The sequence below is a fragment of the Alligator mississippiensis genome, chromosome 7, assembly GCF_030867095.1.
Source record: "Alligator mississippiensis isolate rAllMis1 chromosome 7, rAllMis1, whole genome shotgun sequence".
Lineage (NCBI taxonomy): Eukaryota > Metazoa > Chordata > Crocodylia > Alligatoridae > Alligator > Alligator mississippiensis.
This window is the reverse complement of record NC_081830.1, coordinates 43,840,994-43,859,599: the sequence shown is the minus strand read 5'-3', so window position 1 is coordinate 43,859,599 and position 18,606 is coordinate 43,840,994. Positions and strand designations below refer to the sequence as shown.

At 45.5% G+C, this 18,606-nt stretch overlaps 1 protein-coding gene across 9 annotated transcripts in view; it reads right to left on the bottom strand.

Moving 5' to 3' along the window:
- Positions 1-18,606, bottom strand: part of ST6GAL1 (ST6 beta-galactoside alpha-2,6-sialyltransferase 1) — a 132,368-nt gene that overhangs the window by 16,565 nt on the left and 97,197 nt on the right. For all 9 annotated transcript variants that reach the window (XM_014602830.3, XM_006266707.4, XM_059730919.1 and 6 more), the window contains one exon: positions 17,138-17,235. In XM_014602830.3, coding sequence (XP_014458316.1) covers positions 17,138-17,235 — 98 coding nt within the window. The remainder of the gene's footprint in view (positions 1-17,137; positions 17,236-18,606) is intronic.

Genomic DNA, 18,606 nt, shown 5'->3' with positions numbered 1-18,606 from the left:
CTGAAGCTTATATTGAATCATTTGAGCATACAGCTATACAAATGGGGCTGGACAGATTGCAGTGGGCAAGCCAGCTGGGATCTCTTGTTGTTGGCAAAGCACAAGCTGCATACTGGGCTCTACCGAGGGAAGATGCCTACGATTATGAAAGAGGTAAAGGCTGCAATATTATACCAGCTGGAGCTCACACCTGAGCATTATCAAAATTATTTAGATGATGAGACACATGGGTATAACTATGGGTATATGGGTATGGCAGCACTTACCAAAGATGGCTGAGGAGGCATTAAGAGTGGCTGAGGCCTTCATGGCATCTGAAGTGGAGCATGTCAAAGAAAAGAGTTATAAAAGTACAGGAGCAGTCATTAAGAGGGAAGAAGAGGGAAGAAGAACCCCGCCAGGGGCCCTCTTGATATTCCTGGCGAGGCGTGATATGTTACCGGTGCAGGAGAGCCAGTCACATATCCAGGGAATGCACCATAGGCTCGCAAGAAAGGCAGAAATCAAAAGGTGTGGGCACGGGGCTGAAAGAATGACCAGAAGCCAGTGAGCCCATTGAGAAGATGGATTGCAGCTTTGGACACAGCGAAGAAATACCCGTATGGGATAGACCTATGGTGACGGCCTGGGTTGTTGGTAAACCAATTCAGGCCATTCTAGATACAGGCTTTTCTCAAACCTTAACCTGGGTGGGGCTAGTGCCCAGAAATGCCACTGACTGGTGTTGCCTGGTGAGGATGCGCAGTATTCATGGAGAAGCAGAACAGTACGAGAGAGGTTTTGTGAATATAAGGATTGCCAATCACAAGGGTAAGATGTGGGTAGGTTTCACACCAGAATTGGATGAACGAATGATCATGGGGCGAGACTGGCCACCCCTATATGAAGTGCTAGCATAAGTCCGGAGAGATGAATTGCAATGGAAAGGTTGACCCCATGTCAAGGGTTGGATAGCTGAAGAAGAGGCAACTTCTTCAGGGGAGGAAGACTGTATTAATCTTAGGACGGGTGCCAGAGGACCCCAATTCCAGACTGCACAAGAAGAAGATGAGGAATTCCAGAGGATTCGGAAGGAGGAGGTGGCCTGTGTTGAGGACAAAGTCATCTGACCAAAATTGGATGCAAGTGATCCTCATTTTGTGATACATAATGGCCTATTGTATCAGGTTAGAAAATGTCCAGTTTGGGGTGAGTGGACCCAGTAGTTAATGGTACCTTGTACTTTCCGTAGTCTAGTGTGGGGGTTGGCACACACCAATCCCATGGGAGGTCATTTCAGGGTAAATAAGACACTCACCAAGATTGAGCAGTGGTTTTGTTGGCCAGGGATGAGAGAGGAAGTCACACAACGGGGTGAGGCTTGCCCAGAGTATCAAAGGGTTCAAGAAAGGTGGACACCACGTGCACCATTGCAGACAATGCCTCTTATTGATAACCTTTTTGACAGAATCACGTTATGGTGGGACCCCTGACAAAGAGTAGCGCTGGATATCAGTATATACTAGTCATAGTTGACTATGCCACATGCTACCCAGATGCAATACCTTTAAGGTCAGCAACGGCACCCCGAACTGAGGAGGAATTACTGAAATGGATATCCAGGGTGGGGGTATTGAGACAAATAATAACGGATCAGGGTACAAATTTTAAGTCCGGCGTGATTAAAGCAATGTGCCAAGTGCTAAAAATATGACAACTGCATACATCTGTGTACCATCCCCAGACCAATGGTCTGGTAGAGCGCCTAAGTGGAACAATTAAACGACTGTTGCGACGTTGCACACAGGAAAAACCCAGAAGATGGGATTTGATTTTGATACCACTCCTTTTTGCTTTAAGAGACACACCACAGACATCTACAAAATTGTCCCCATTTGAGTTAATCTATGGTTATAAACCATGGGATTTATTTCAGGACAGGAGTGGGAGAGAACTGGCTAGCCGGAAGTTGGCGTACAGTGGCACTGGCAAGAGATAGTAGCCCGACTTGAAAAAGCTAGACAGTTGGCCCGGGAAAATCTAGCAGAGGCCCAACAGAGGCAGAAACATGAGTATGACAAAAAGGCTTGCGTATGCGACTTTCAAGTAGGGAACAAAGTTCTCGTGTTACTGCCTACCATGGCAGACAAGCTATTGACAAGTTGACAGGGACCCATTAGAGATAGCCTGACAAGCCGGTCCTGTTGACTACGAGGTGTACCGTCCAGAGCACCAGAAGAAACAATCCTTGGCAGGAACTTGAAGGGTGGATGCTAAGCCCTGAGGATCTGACACAGGAATTAGAACCTGAGATAGTAGACCAGCAAAAGAGAATGGCCCCAAGCAGTGAAATAACACTGTCCCAGGGGCACTAACTCGGGGGAACCCAAAACCATGCTCTCAGAGCACCTCAGGATGGGGACCATATACAGAAATAAAGAAAACCCTGAACAAAATCACTTACTTGCCATTGTCTCGGACGGCTAAAGCCGACTCGAGGTGATTCAATAATTACTCGTTCGTCGGGGCGGGCTGGTGAATAGAGAGGCCGAGTAAGCTTTATGGTTGTAAAACTTTACTTACGTCGCTTGCTGTTGCGACAAAAAACGGTCCGGTTGTCTGAACAACCACGTTAGTTGTTCCAGCTGGCAGGGCTCAAGCCAGCACGTCCGTCTACAAATCGGGCTGGCAGGGAAAGGGATACGTCTGGGATTGCGCTTGGCGACGGGGAGACGAATCAATAGGTGATCAGGCTGTCGATTAGCTCAGCCACGAGTCAGATCTCTTCAAAAGCACTCTGCAGCATGCTCAAAGTTCTCCGACTTGGGCGGAAGTCACGCTAATTTTTAAACGGCCAGCAAGCCAATTACTAGCCGCCACGCGTGCATAATTTAGAACTGGCCAATAGCGGGACACAAATTTACATCCGAATGGTGAGAACTCTCTTGCACTGGGGGTTTTCTGCAACAACAGAAAGCCTTTACCTTTGCAAGAGGCTCTCATGTGGCAGGAAAATTCCACCGTGCCGAGGCACCAAAACTACTGGGTTGTGACATGCCCCCTTGCCAACGGCACAACTGGAATTTTAGACACATGAGCTTATCATCCGGCATCTTTGTTTCGGGACTTACTGACGAGGCAAAGCTTTAACAACCAGTAATATATTATACAAACGACTTGATAGACCGGTCTTTTCAACAAGTTACAAAATACAATAACTTCGAACATATAACAACAACTGTTGATCATCGTCTGATTGGAGAACAACGGCTTGGGACTTCCTTCATCTGGTAATCAGTCCGTCCTCTCCTACTAACAGACAATGTCAATAAAATGTTTAATAAAATGAGAAAACAGTATTATAGCAAGTCCTGAGCTAATAAACATTCCCCGTCTCAATGTCTTCTTCATAACCGTCACTCTATTAACTCGAACGAACTGCAGTCTGGTGCTCGATGAATCTCACACTCAGGCGGTTATGGATTATCACTTTTCTGGGGTTATTCCTGCAAAGAGAGAAAACAACAACACAAGACAAAAGACTCATAATTGGATTTACTATAAGGATACCGGATGAACGTTAGAACGGCGCGTCATCCAGTTGTGATGAACGATAATAGGAGGACGATCGGGCTTCTCCTCCAATTGAACAGAATAGGTATTGGGATATTGTCCCGGTCTTTGAACTGTCCCTTTGTGAACTTGTGGATGAGACTGATGGGGGTGCGGTATAGAAATCCACACTAACTCGTCAGGTTGGAACTTGGGCTCCCAAGGTGGAGGTTTTTGGACATTAGCTTCGTCCCATAACGGTTTAGCGGTGTTTAGTGAAATAAGGACATTGTGATTAAATTTAGTCCAGTTCTTAAACGTCCCTCCTCCTATAAGGCAAAGCTGCTCCTTATACAAACCTATGTGTCTCTCCACAACACCGTTGGACTGCGGATGGTATGGCAAATGAAGATGCCAGGCTACATTATAAAGACGGCCGAATTTGTCCAGGGCATTTGAGTTAAACGGGGGTCCTCCATCAGATTGAATCTCGTGAGGAGGTTGCCAAGTAGCAAATACAGCGGTCAAAGCAGAAATGACAGCAGTAGCATTGCTTTTTCGTAGGGGGATAACCTGTAACTGTCTCGTTCCCAAATCGACAACAACTAGTCCTTTATTTGGCGGCTTAGACCCTGGGAGAGGTCCCAGTAAATCTACCTGCCAAACTTTTCCTGCTTGAAACTGCGAAGGATTGAAAGCTCCTAGTTGGTGCTTGGTTCTATGACACTTTTCTTTAGCACATATCTCACAGGCCTGAGCTACTTTTTCCCAATCACGCCGAGCTCCATATGAAGCCGGCTCCGTAAGGGTTTGGCACCAACGTTGATGGCAAGCTCGTGGTCCCGGGTGACCCCAATTCTCATGAAGCCACACGAGGAACGGATTTACTACAGGATCAGTGGTAGATATGACAGGCAGGACTATGTCGATTCAGAGTGAATCTTCCAAGAGCTTATCAATTACCTCATGCACTGGATCGGTGTCTGGACGATGGGACTTAGTGTGCCTAATTAACGGGAGGCGCACAAATTTAGTTAACGTTTCCCAAATATTTTGCCAATCATTCAAATGTTCAGACGGAAAAGCTGTACCCGTAAGAATTTTATAAATGTATTGTGAATCAATTGCGATGATCGGAAATGGGAGTGTATCGTTATGATGTGTCAAACAATGTTTCAGTACCTTAAGGAATCCTAATAATTCACATCTTTGAGCCGAATTATCATCTGGGTCGGCTTGAAAGATTTCCTTATCATTCCAAGCTTTGCAATAATATCCATATCCTCCGCCATGTCGGGAGGTTCCGTCCGAGGCCATCCATGCCGGGGCAGAAGTTCCATACAATGTAGGGACCTCCTCCTCATCCTCTGGGCTTGGATCAGGTACCGTGTCTTCCAACCTCCAACAATGCCAATTATAATGGTGGGCAAGTACTAGCATATTCCAGGTCTTAGATTCTCCCTGAAAATGTGGGTCAACTCTGTCCGCATCCAGCAAGGGTAACAATGTGGCACCGGGAGCGCGTAACGTCCCATGCCCCCTTGCTAAAGGCTCCACCAATTGTTCAGCTAGGAGGATTTTTCCCACAGCTCCATATCTATGTTGTGCTGCTTGATGCGTTTTATGGGCTGTATATACTAACTCATCACGAGAATTATGTGCGACAGCCCACACATGGTTGGTGGTGAACCCAAGGGTTACGGTTAGTGGCTCACCCAGATCAATGGCATGGAGTTGTGCATCTTTAACCGTAGCTAGCAGGCGAAGCAGGTTCTGCTGATCTCTTTTTGTCCAAGGCGTGGACTTTCAGGATCTGTTACGGATCTGTCGCTGCAATTTGGTGAGAAGTGCCAAATCACCAGATTCAACATAATGTCGATACCAATTCAAATGACCTAACAGCTGTTGAAAGTGCCTCTTGGTTGTAGGGAAGAATGTTTTCAATGGATTGACGTCAGGACCCTCATGAGAAATTCCGTGGCGGATGGAACCGATGTATCGAGTACCAAGGAATGTAATGTCATCTACAGGATGCAAACACGACTTGTCCTCGTTGATTGTCCATCCTTCACTTTGAAGGTGAGTGACTAGTTGACTGACTAAACTAGTAACTACGGAACTATCACGACCCATGATGGCGATATCATCCATGTAACTCCAAATCTTTAGTTCCTTCTCTTGAGGAAGAGAATATGAAGCTCGAAAATTCTTCAGGGTGTTATTCACATGGCACCTGTGGCTAGTGATGGAGCGTTACGATATCCTTGTGGACAAACTGTCCACCTATACATGATGCCATCAATACACATGTTTAGTATTCCTTCCGGGTCAGTTATCGGGATGGAAAAGAACATATTCTTAAGATCCAATGTAACTCCAACCCACTTACTTTGTTGGAACTGTGCCATCTCAAACATACACTGTGGCAGAGTAGACGGATTAGGTTGTTGAAGTACTTGGCACCTTTTGTTGACTTCTCGATAGTCTATGACCAAGTCTTCATTAGGCTTTCCAGGTTTCACTACCCCCCCATCCTGATGAGAGGTAGGTGCTACCTGTTACAGTCTTAATACAGCCTCGTCGTTCGAGCCGCCTCAGGAGGTCAGTAAGGGACTGCTTTAGTGATCCCTTAGTCGGGATTGGTCGATATCGCCAGGTGGAGTTGTTACGAAGTGTTGGTCGATGCCAATCCTGTTCTGGGATAATAACGAGTAATGTCTGTAGCACTTGTTCTTTAAGGTCAAGCGCTTTTATCCCCGGGATTCCTAAAATGTTGATGCCCCCTAGGACAGCCTCTAGGGGATATCGGTAGCCTTGGACCCAAAATTTGACCTTCGTTGTGACAGCGATAACGTTAAGCCCTTGTACCTTGATCGTTTTGGCGGTCTTCTGATGAGGTATCATTGAGGTCACCACATTGGTCTGAGCTCCAGTATCGAGAAGGAAGAATGCTTGTTGTTGGTCATCCGGATCGGTAGGATTGCAAACAGTGAGTTCGGCGTATGGTCGAGAATCCATGGGGTCAGGTCTGAACTGGAGAAGGCCGCCGGCAGAGCCGACGGCCATCACTCGTTTTTTGAGGAGTCCTCGAATTTGAATCCCAATGCTTTAGCCAGACGGGACTGGCCCTTTTCTCCCAAAATTCGTAGCTGCGCCTTTGTAAGTCCAGTGCGGGAAAGAAGAAAACCAAACATGGTTCTTTCCCTCAGGGTTCTCTCCTTCAGGGTTCCTGGAGGTGACCACCCTTGCTCTCATTGAGGGATAAATTCTTGCCCTCTGGATCTCAGTGTTCCGGCTGGGCATATTGAACATTGGTCCCTTATGGTGTCAGAAGCTTCTTCACTTTGTTGCATAAGTGCTTGTAAACGTGGGAGATGGCCCAAGAGATTTCCCACCGGTTGACCTGCCATTGGGTTCAAGAAGAGTCGAAGCGTAACTGCATTTGCTCCTCCATATACCTCCACGCAGGCCTCTATAGCTTCCAAAGGCGTTGGGATTGCCCCGGGGTCCAATAGGTGGCGATGAGCCCATCTCTCTTTTCGTTGTACAGCTGTTAGTCCCATTGGATTTGTTCTCGGGCTCCGTGAGAGATATGACACCCCAACTATAGCTAGGAGGAGTTGCTCCGCAGTAGCCTTCTGTGGACGACCTTCGTGCCAGGTGTGAAATTTGTGGGTTACCTGTCCCGGTACGAGCGCCGGGATTGGGATGGGCCAGTGGGCACTGTCTGTGACCACATTCAAATCGGTAGCACGTCCACCACTCCATGCTGCCTGTCGGGTCAAGGCACTTGCTTCTTCTTTATCCAAGGTGTCAGATCCAAATTCTACTATTAACCGCCCTAACCACATTGCCAAGGTTTCTCCTGATCTTATCTTAGATTCTTTACAAAGCTCTTGAATCTCTGGTCTGGTGCATGTGCGTGAGATAATAGTGGTACGTGTAGCACCATCCTCATCTGCAACATGCTTCATCACAGCTACCGGGTGAGCTGCAGTAGAGAAAGAGTTAAATTCTTCATCTGAGAGCGTTGGGTACATCTCTCCTCCCGTTGCCCCCTCCCCTTGGCAAGGAGGCGGGGCCGCTGGGAATGACGTCACCTCAGGGGGCAGAGACGCTAGGCGGATCCCTGCCAGGTCTTCTAAATCTCCGCCCCTCCTTTCTGGGTTCCCCGGATGGCTCGCGCTTCTTTCGGTGACATTTTCTGCTAGCGGTATCATGCGGCCGGTGCTATTAATAAGCGCCGCTCCGGAGCCTTTAGCCGCCTGCGCCAGAGACTCCTTACCCGCCGTATGCATCTGTGCCTCTAAATTTGTGTATTCCCTTAGTAGACTCGCTACTGTACGGAACAGCACGTTTATCATTTTTCCCTTTTTCCATTTGGTTAGACCCCATCTCGGCACATGACGGCCCTTAGTTTTCAAATCCTCCCGGAGCTGAACGAGAAGCTCATGACCCCGCGATTCCGGCACCAACTCCGGATAGTTAAACCAGTCCGTGGGGGTGGATTCCTCTCCTTCCCTCAAGTACCGAATGCATTGAGCGAACTCTTGAGCAGGGGTCAGCTTCTCTGCCTTCCGCGTTTTTACCCCGGCTAAGGATATGGTCGAGGTTTCCTCCAGGGGTCAATAATAGACCCGGTCACCCCCCATTATGAATCCAAATTCTCCAAGGGATAGCTTAGTTCTCCATTCCTTTGCTACGGCTTCTTCTCTCTTTACGGAGAAGTAACCATCAATATTTCTTTCATCCCCTTCTACCGCCTGGTGGTAAGCGATATGCGCCCATAGATGGTTAGCATTCTCTACGTGGCGGTTTCCGGTGCGCCAGGGGCAGCACCTGATGAGGTTCTTCTCCATCACCGTGCCCTTTAATCCCATCCTCGTCGCCATGTCTCAGACGGCTAAAGCCGACTCGAGGTGATTCAATAATTACTCGTTCGTCGGGGTGGGCTGGTGAATAGAGAGGCCGAGAAAGCTTTATGGTTGTAAAACTTTACTTACGTCACTTGCTATTGCGACGAAAAACAGTCCGGTCGTCTGAACAACCACGTTAGTTGTTCCAGCTGGCAGGGCTCAAGCCAGCACGTCCATCTACAAATCGGGCCGGCAGGGAAAGGGATACGTCTGGGATTGCGCTCGGCGACGGGGAGACGAATCGATAGGTGATCAGGCTGTCGATTAGCTCAGCCACGAGTCAGATCTCTTCAAAAGCACTCTGCAGCGTGCTCAAAGTTCTCCGACTTGGGCGGAAGTCGCGCTAATTTTTAAACGGCCAGCAAGCCAATTACTAGCCACCACGTGTGCATAATTTAGAACTGGCCAATAGCGGGACACAAATTTACATCCGAATGGCGGGAACTCTCTTGCACCGGGGGTTTTCTGCAGCAACAGAAAGCCTTTACCTTTGCAAGAGGCTCTCATGTGGCGGGAAAATTCCACCGTGCCGAGGCACCAAAACTACTGGGTTGTGACAGCCATAGGGTAACCAACGCCAAGGGAACAAAGAACAGAGCCCATGTGATTCGCAAGCCATGCCTTTATTCAACTGGAGTCAGCGGGTGACGTCACAGGCAATCACTGGCCAGCAAAGATAAAAGGGGACACCGAGAGAAAAGCGGGGAGAGCGAGAGAGGCGGCGGAGGCTCTCCAAGCTGATGGCAGGCAGTGCCAGCTTGAAGAAGGGCGATCCAGGCAAGGAGTAGCAGCAGAGGCTGCGGGAGCTCCCTGCTGCGGCAACAAAAGGCCCTGGCACAGGAAGACGGAGCGCACTTGGGGCGGGGTACCCCAAGCAGCGACGGGGGAGCACAGTGTACAGCACCCTACCCATTGGCATGAGGACAATGACGGCACTGGAGAAAGAGCTGTAGCAGACTCGGAGGAGGCAGAGATTCATTACCCCAGATACTCCCAGGTATTGGGTCGTGGAGGCAGGGTATTAGAGGCAACAAAGGGGAGACTTTGGAGGAGCGGCATTGAGGGGACGCCATCAAGCCCTGGCGGTGGGGCCAAAGGAGCGACCCAATAGTCCGCCCAGAGCTTTCTTTTTTTTTTTTTTTTCTTTCTTGTCCTCCCCCCCCCCCTTTCGCTATTGAGAGCCTTTAGGTTCTTTTTTTTTTCTGAGCCTAGTGATCTCAGGGGTCTATGAGCATCAGGAGTGAGCATATTAGTGGAGCATTGTTATTGTGGTTTCATTTCCTTTTGTTTCCCCCTTCTCTCATCCCGGGAGGGTCTTGTTGTGCAGGTCCACCACAAAAGGGACCCGATTGCCAATACGTCATCGGGCAGCCCCAGGTATACTGGCCGGTCAGAGGTGGCAAGGAGAGATACAGCAGGAGTAACCAGTAGACGGGTGGCCTAGTACAGAAAATAAAAGTTTGGGAAACAAAGCCAGAAGAAGACACTGGGATCAATAAACATCCACACCGGAGAGATGACCGTTCCAAGACCTGGTGTCTTGCTGGAGGTTGGCATAATGCTGGGGTGTAGGGGACGTGGAGCCCCACAAACATCCGTCAAGTGAAGCTCCACGTCCCCTACACCCCAGCATTACTCAGCATCCCCTGAGGGACTTTCAGAGGCCAACCCCTCCACTAGTATTACATTCAAAGTCGTGGCAGGTGAGTTCAAGGGTGGTCTCTGAGGTGATCAAGGTCTGTCTCAGTGGTCACATGAAGCTTCAGCACGTCCACCGTCGGCCGCCCAAGCCAAGGCAGCACATGAATGGGTGTTTGAAGCCAGGCAGGCACAAACACAAGGCCCAAAGCTTACTAAGGAGCAACACAAACATTTAAAAATGCTTACAGAGGAATTTAATGACATGTTTAAGGAAAAGCCTGGGCAGGCTCAAGGGGTGAGATATGAGATTAACACTCCGAGGGGAACTATAGTTGAGAGAAATGGAGGCCCATTCCACGTCATTTACAGGAGAGTATGTCAGGAAATACTAAAGATGCTGGCACAAGGGATAATCGTACCTTGATGCAGTCCATGGCAAAGTCCCATGGTAACAGTACCCAAAACTGATGGATCCCTTCGAATATTGACTTTAGGAAAATCAACGAAATCGCTTAGTTTGATGCATTCCCTATGCCGCACGTGGAAGAACTACTGGAGAGAATAGGCCAAGCCTGTTATATTTCAACAACTGATCTATCAAAAGGGTATTGGCAAATACCTATGGTGAGGAGGGACCAACAGAAAACTGCCTTTGGTACGCCCTGGGGCTAATTTGAGTTTACAAGAATGCAGTTCGGCCTTCATGGAGCAGCAGTAACATTTCAGCAACTCATGGATCACATTCTCGCCCCACATACGGTGTACACCACGGCCTATATTGATGACATTTTTGTCATACACTCTCAATCCTGGGGGCAACATTTGCGACACATGAAAAAGGTGCTGAAACAACTCCGTTGGGTAGGGATGACGGCCAATCCTAAGAAGTGCTCACTAGAAATGCAAGAAACTGTCTACCCCGGTTTTAGGGTAGGACAGGGAGTCATACATCCGCTGGCCAGTATGATGTAGATGATAGAAAAGTACTTACCACCTCAGACCTAGTGGCAAATGAGATCCCTCCTGGAGCTGACTAATTATTATAGAAGGTTTATTCCTCATTTTGCAGAAAAAGCAGCCACTTTAACAGACGCCATAAGAGGGGAAAGTACAGAGTTTGATACAGTGGACCCCTCAAATGGAGGAGGCCTTTAAAGGTATCAGAAGGGCCCTGTGTAATGACATGGTAGTAGTAACACCTAATTTCTCTAAGAAGTTTATTCTGCAGATGGATGCTTCTGAAACTGCTGTAGGTGCAGTCCTGTGTCAGGAGCAAGAAGGCATGGAGCGACTGATTGCTTTTGCTAGTCAAAAATTAAATGGCGCCAAGACCAGTTATTCTGCTACTGAGCGGGAATGCCTGGTAATAAAATGGGCCATAAATTACTTCAGATACTATTTAATGGGATGAGACACACAGGTGAAAAGCACGGAAAGTTACGGTAGCTGCATTAAGTCAGGCAAGGAAACCAAGAACAGATGCTCAATGAACAGTCATTTACTGGGTTTTTAGTTAAGCTAAAGATAAAGAGACTATGTTCCATACAACAATGAGGTCATTTTAAACTTCAAATGAAACACTTCACTGTCACCAGGATGCAGGGGTCCTACACTGCAAGTATGTGCCAAGCAGAAAACTGTCACTGATCTAGATTAAATTCTCTGTCTTCTTTTAAGACTAGGTCCACTTTGATTTACAGTAGGATCAGTCAGTGAACTAAAATACAACTCTGATAACTATTCTGAAGTCCATACAGCCCTTGTTTATTGTGGGAAGTTCATATTCAATTTCACTGAGGTTCTTAGTGACCATGGCTATGGCAGGACAAAGAGAAATACATTAAGCATGGCAGACTATATTACAGAGATCACACATCCCCTTCAATTTGGAAATGGTCCAGAATTAACATTAAAGCAAAATAAATAAATAAATAAAATCAACCTAGGCTCCTTGTGCTGTTTCCTGCTGATGACCACTTCTAACAGCCCAAAGAACATTACAGGTTTCCCTCGCCAACAACGGTTTTGCCAACCATGCTTTTGAGTATCCACACTTAATATTCTGTATACCATTTTGGCTACCACGGTATACAGTTTTGAGTAACCATGGTTTTCCATGGCTGCACATCAGCCCACCACCTGACATTTTCCCCATAAGTCTTTTGTCTTGTCAACCACGGGAACTTTCAGTAATTTAACCCCAGTAGCTGGCGAGGGAAACCTGTATTCCAGTTATAGGCTACAACAGAAGTTTCCATATTCCCTCTCTCATGTTACAGTCAACCCAGCTGGAGACTCCTGCCAGCCCAAACCTCTCCCAGCTCTTAAACGCAAGATGCTTTCCAACTACATTTAAAGGCTCCACTACTCACTGTCCTCAATAGTGGTGCCTAGTAACAGTCATGTAAGGTAATGTATGGCTTCCTGCCATGCTGCAGAGAAGGTAATCAGGCAAGTGTGAAAATAAAAATATGGATGAATAAAAGGATTTTGCTATGATTAAAACAGCATTAAGTCACAAACCTGTGAATTGAAATAGTTAAAATGAAAAATCCTGACCTAATTATCACTGAAATCAATCGGAGTCTTTTCATTGGTTGGAACTGTTTCTGGTTCAAAGTCTGTATTTGTTACACTCTGTGGACCAGATTCTTATATACTTATTCATATTTAACCCCTTGCTCTATGCACAGCACCAGTGACTTCACTGAAATTATCCCAGGACAACAAAAGATTAATAAATATCAGAATCTAGCTATACGATAGAAGGCTGTAATGGCTACTAATATTGGAAACAACATGCTAGATTTGTTTTGCTGTCTCCAATAGCTGATTATCAACAGTAAATAAAGCAGTTGGAGTAAAATCATAGTTTTTGCAAACTTATGGTTCAGGTGAAACATAGGGTCACCATTTTCCAGCTGCAGGGCCAAAAAAGAAGAAGAGGGTAATAATTAAAAAAAACCCCAAAAATAATACCTAATCTAAGATGGTAAGAAGAGGAGAGGAACTGGTAAATTAACCTTTTTTTCTTCTTAGTGGACACATCTACACAAGATGTTTACTGCAAAGCTGGTTAATTAGCTCCCCAATAAAATGTCATTGTCTACATGCTTGACCCTATTAGGTCACAGTAGACTAATAAATGCTGCCACAGGGTAGTCCAGCTAAACACAAATAGTACCCTGCAGTGCAATTCTTCCATGAGCTGCAGCACATATGAAGACGGTGACAGGGCTGGCTGAAGCATGAGGGTGCTTCAGCATGAGGGCGCTTCAGCATGAGGGCTGCCAGCTAGCCATGTACTGGAGTAAACTTGTACTGCAACCTTTTGCCCTGACTTCTGCAGCATGTTGAGCTGGGTTGGAGCAGCCCCAGGCTGGCAGGCTGCTCCAGAGGCTGCTGCAGAGCAGCCCCAGGTCCCTGCTAGCCCAGGGATGCTCTGACCAGACTCCATGTGGAGTGAGGAGTTGGACTACAATCAGAGCAACCCTGGGCTGGTAGGCTAACACCTGTCCCCCGCCCCAGCTCCCCTGCCAGCCCAGGCTGCTCCAACCAGGCTCCATGTGCTGCGCCCGAATAAGCTCTAGAGTTTTTTGCTCCCAGGCACACATTCAAATGGTGCACCCAGGAGCAAAAAACTCCAGAGCAATAAGATCCAATTTATTCATTTGCATGAACTGTGCATGTAGATGTGCCTAGTATATATTAGACTCTAGAATAGAGAATTCTCAAAATACTACTATTCAACCCACTCTAGTGTGAAGTTAATTTGAAGTGAAATTGTTCTTAGAGGGTTTCCTAGATAGCAACCATTCACCTCATCATAAATGTTCACCCTCATTAGTAATGACTAGAGAGTTCATGGATTCAGTAAGCACAAAGGCAAAACTATCCTTTCCAGAGTACAGGAAATCCATGTCAGAAATTATAAACCCAATTGTGGCTGTGGAAAGAAAGTCTATACTGTCCATTCTATACATTTTTACAAATGTAGGGCCCTTTAGTTTCTGAACAATATACCTCTCCACTAGAAATTATACTCCAAACTAACTGTTCACAGAGGGTGCCAAACTACCCTCAAATGATAAAGTCTGTCAGCCATTCTTGACCCTTGTAACATTCATTCAGCCATAACGCAGAGGCAAAAGTCTCCATATTCTAATGCCAGACATTTAATTTAGGTAGCTTCTAAATGAACACTGCACTTAGACTACAATGTTAGCTTAAAACCAGCATTAGTTTTCTCTATCTATGAATTAAGTTTCTCCTTGATACATTTCTCCAATTAGCAGGAACAGGTTGTAGGCAAGTGACACTCATGGTAGGCTTATTTACACAGAAAAAATGACTAATATAAAATTATAATGGTAAAACACCCCATGTGGATGTTTATTCCAGGATATGAGTATTCACATGGGGAATTTTTACAGCACAAGTAAATGGTAAAGTTCCTGAGGTAGACAAGCCCAAAATCAGAGGCAGCACAAGTGTTCTTGTTGGCAATATTTGCTTAACATAGTTAGGCTGGCATGTAGCCTGAGGAGATGACTACCAAAGCCAAGAACATATTTTTGATCCACTAATACAAACAGTAACAAATAAGAGGGAGAGGTCTCCATACTGCTAAGTGTACATATGTTGTGTAAAGACCAGTTTAGAATAGAGAGTCTCACTTTTAATTTGCACCTACTAGGAAGGAAGTAGAGCCTACTCAGATGAAGCAGTAAGATACAAATAGGGAAAGAGAAACCAAACTCAGAAGAAGAAGAAAGAAAGAGAAGAATGCATTTTTAAGAAACAAAAATTCATACAAATAATTTCAGAGACCTGGGTTAGAGAATTTGGTTGAGATTTTCAAAACAATGCAGGAGATTTCACTGTTCGAGATAAGAGAAGACATGGCTAACTACCATGCATCACACTAAAAACTGCAGACTAAAGCAGAAACCCCAAAGATTCATTATCTGCAAGCAGGTGACAGAACTTCAGCTCTGTAGAGGCTGGAGATGGCGTGATAGCAAGAGCAGGTAGCAACTCTGCCAATTCTAAATTATTAACAATTTATTTTTCTCCATTCCTAGTGTTGTTCTAGCACCATATCACTGGGGCTACAAAACTCTGTAAGCTCTTCACACCACACCCATCTGTGATGTTTAGAATGAAAACTTTTTTTCTTGGATGGGCAGCTAACATGCTGTGACAGACATTTATTTCACTAGTTGCAACACATCTCACTGTGTTCTTCTGCTCCTCAAAATGAGTCAGTGTACAGAAAGCACTCCATCTTTGGAACCACGCTAACGTCTCTCTCTCCCCCCACCCCCCCTCTGGTTAATAGAAAGTATTGCAGAAGCATTACCAAATGCTTTCCTTCTTTGCAGGAATGATCCAGTCTCATTATTTTAAAGGTTTCTTGGATGGGAAAACTACGATCCATCTAACTTTCACCTTTTCCTTTTACAAGCATTGTCAGCAGAGGTAGCCTTCTCATCCTTCAGCATATCAAAGATTTACATAGATTTTTGTCAATAGATTAATCTATTTTCTGATGTCATGAACACAAAACTGTTATTGCAGACTACCTTGAGGTAGAGGCCTAACAGGGAAGCTGGGTGCCAGGGGCAGTGGAAACTTCCAGCAGCTGGTGTGACCCGGCAGCTGCAACGGCAGCTGTTCTGTTCCCTTCCCCTCAAGTCAATGCCTGGGGCTGCAGCCCTATTGCCCCACCTTAGTTACACTACTGCCTTAAGGTGTCATTTCATTGTGGTGGGGAAGGGCCTAAAAAGTCATTCAGTAACCAGATTACACAAATTAGATTAAATCTGTTGCTAGAGCCAGTCATGCTGAGTCATGTTTTAATTGACTTAAGGTGTAATTATAGTTCCTCTCTGGGATGTTGTACTGGACTTTATTATTATATCTATCTGCCACCCAGTACTGAGGCATAAGAGCAGCAACCTGGACAGGTCACAATGCTTAGAGGGAGAACTCTGCCTCAGATTTTGTTTGGAGTTCTGAGCCATCTGGAATTGCTTTCTGGGCTTTACACATTTAGGAAGACCAAGAGCTTCAAACCACAAGCTGAGCTGTGTTGTCCATCATGAGGAGGCTGCAATCTGACAGGAACTCAACAAGCCAAAGGGGAAGATAGCTGCAGTAGAAACCCCTAAAAAAGAGCCATAAAAAAAGCAAAAAACTTTGGTGGTCTACTACATAAAGATGATGACGACAGGGAGCTTGGGTAGCATCTCTAGTGCCTGTGTAATTATGCTGATGTTCCACAGAAAAGTCTTGGATGCCTCTAAGGTGATAATCAATAAGCATCCCGTGATCAGTTTTCTGTGCTAAGGGCTGAACTGTGAAAAGCTACTTTTGAAATATAGCAGATATTTGAGACCAAGAGGAGAACACTATGGTGGGGTAGGTATTTCCTTACATTAGGATACTTCTACGTTTCTCTGAATCTTCCAATGCTGGCCACTCTTCAATACAATACAGGAGCAGATAGGCCATGAATCTTAACCAATTCTACAGTTCCCACAACACTCTGGAGAGGAACTATTATTGCCCTCTGAAGCTAATTAAAATAGGACTGGGTCTAGTAAAGGATTAAATACTACAACTAAATTTGTTCAATCTGATTACTGAATTCCTTTCAAGGCTCTTCCCTGCAAATGGTACATCAAGGAAGTAGTGTAGCTAAGGTAGGGCAACAGGGCTGCAGCCCCAGGCTTTGACTTTGGTTGGGAAGGGGAAAAAAGAGCTGCCACTGCAGCCCCCAGCACCCAGCTTCCCTGTTAGGCCTCTATTCAAGGCAGTCTGCAGTAACAGTTCTGTGTTCTTGGAGTCAGAAATGATACTATTCTTTTTTTAAAGATAATAAGGAAAACTGTCAATCAGCACTGACTCTCTGCTGCTGGCAGCATGTGTGTGTAAACTCGTGCAAAACAGAGACTGCACAATAAGAGGTCTTAATTAGGCTCCCATTAACTTACTCAATGAACTTCTAGTTGGTTGTGCAGTAAACGTGTAATGGTCAGACTTACCTGGGAGTTAACAAGACGAATGGTTGTCTTTTCTCCTACATCCTGCTGAAACCCTTTGGTAGGGGCCCCATTAAATCTCAAAACTGCATCATGGCCATCTGAAAGCAGTAAAAAGAGTTATCAAAAGGTCACTAATGGCTATTATGCAATAGAAAAGAAAAGCATCTATTAAAGGACTATTACAGATATAGCAAATAATTAAGTAGATCTAGTTAAATGTACATAAATTTACATGGTGAATGGTTTCTAAGAGCTGTGCAGTTGGACTCATCAGGAATAATAAAAGGTCAATAGCTTACACGGTGCCATTTTCATGGTTAAATTGTCTGCTTTGTCAGTTTTCTAATCTGTTTTAAAAAAATCATTAGTGTAATCCAGAATCCATCAAAATGCAAAATAACCACACTTCCCTAGAATATGTCTGTACAAACTATCCTCATAGTGGTTTCTTAAAGGGAAACAATTGAAACTGGGTATGAATAGACTACAATGTCTTATCTGCCCTGAACTGAAAGAGGTGATTCTTACTACCCTGAGAACAATATCTAAAAGCCATAGTAGAAACCAATAATCATAGAAAATTAGGATTGGAATGGACCTTAGGAGGTCATCTAGTCCAACCCCCTGCTCAAAGCAGGACCAGCCCCAACTAGATCATCACAGCCAAGGTTTTGTCTAACTAGGTCTTAAAAACCTCCAAGAATGGAAAGTCCACAAACTCTATGAGTAACCTGTTCCAGTGTCACCCTCCTCGTGCGAAAGTTTTTCTTAATATCCAACCCACACTTCCCTTGCTGCAACTCGAGACCATTGCTCCTTGTTTTGTCATTTGCCATCACTGAGAACAGTGTAGCTCCATCCTCTTTCGAACCTCCCTTCAGGTAGTAGAAGGCTGCTATTAAATCCTTCTCAGTCTTCTTTTCCCCAGATTAAATAAGCCCAGTTTCCTCACCCTCTCCTCAGAAGTCATGTGCCACAGCCCCATCGCCATTTTCATTGCCCTCTACTAGATTCTCTTTGGACTTTTGGGGCCCAAAACTGAACACAGTACTCCAGATATGGCCTTGCCAGTGCTGAATAGAGCGGAATAATCATTAATTACTACCCTCTGAGCCCAATGCTCCACATAGTTTTCTATCCACCTTACAGTCCATTCATCCAGCCTGTACTTCCTTAGTTTTCCTGCGAGAATGTTGTGAGAAACCATATCAAAAGCCTTGCTAAAAATCAAGGTACACCACATCCACCGATCTCCCCATGTCCACAGAGCCAGTCACCTCATCATAGAAGACAATCAGGTTGGTCAGGCATGACTTGCCCTTGGTGAATCCATGCTGACTATTCCTAAATCTCCAGGGATCCTGGTTTTCTCTGATAAAAAAAAATCCCCAATTTTTGGATTTAAAAAAGTAACACAAAATTCATATTTTTCCATTATTAAAATGAAACACCATTCACACAAACCCTCT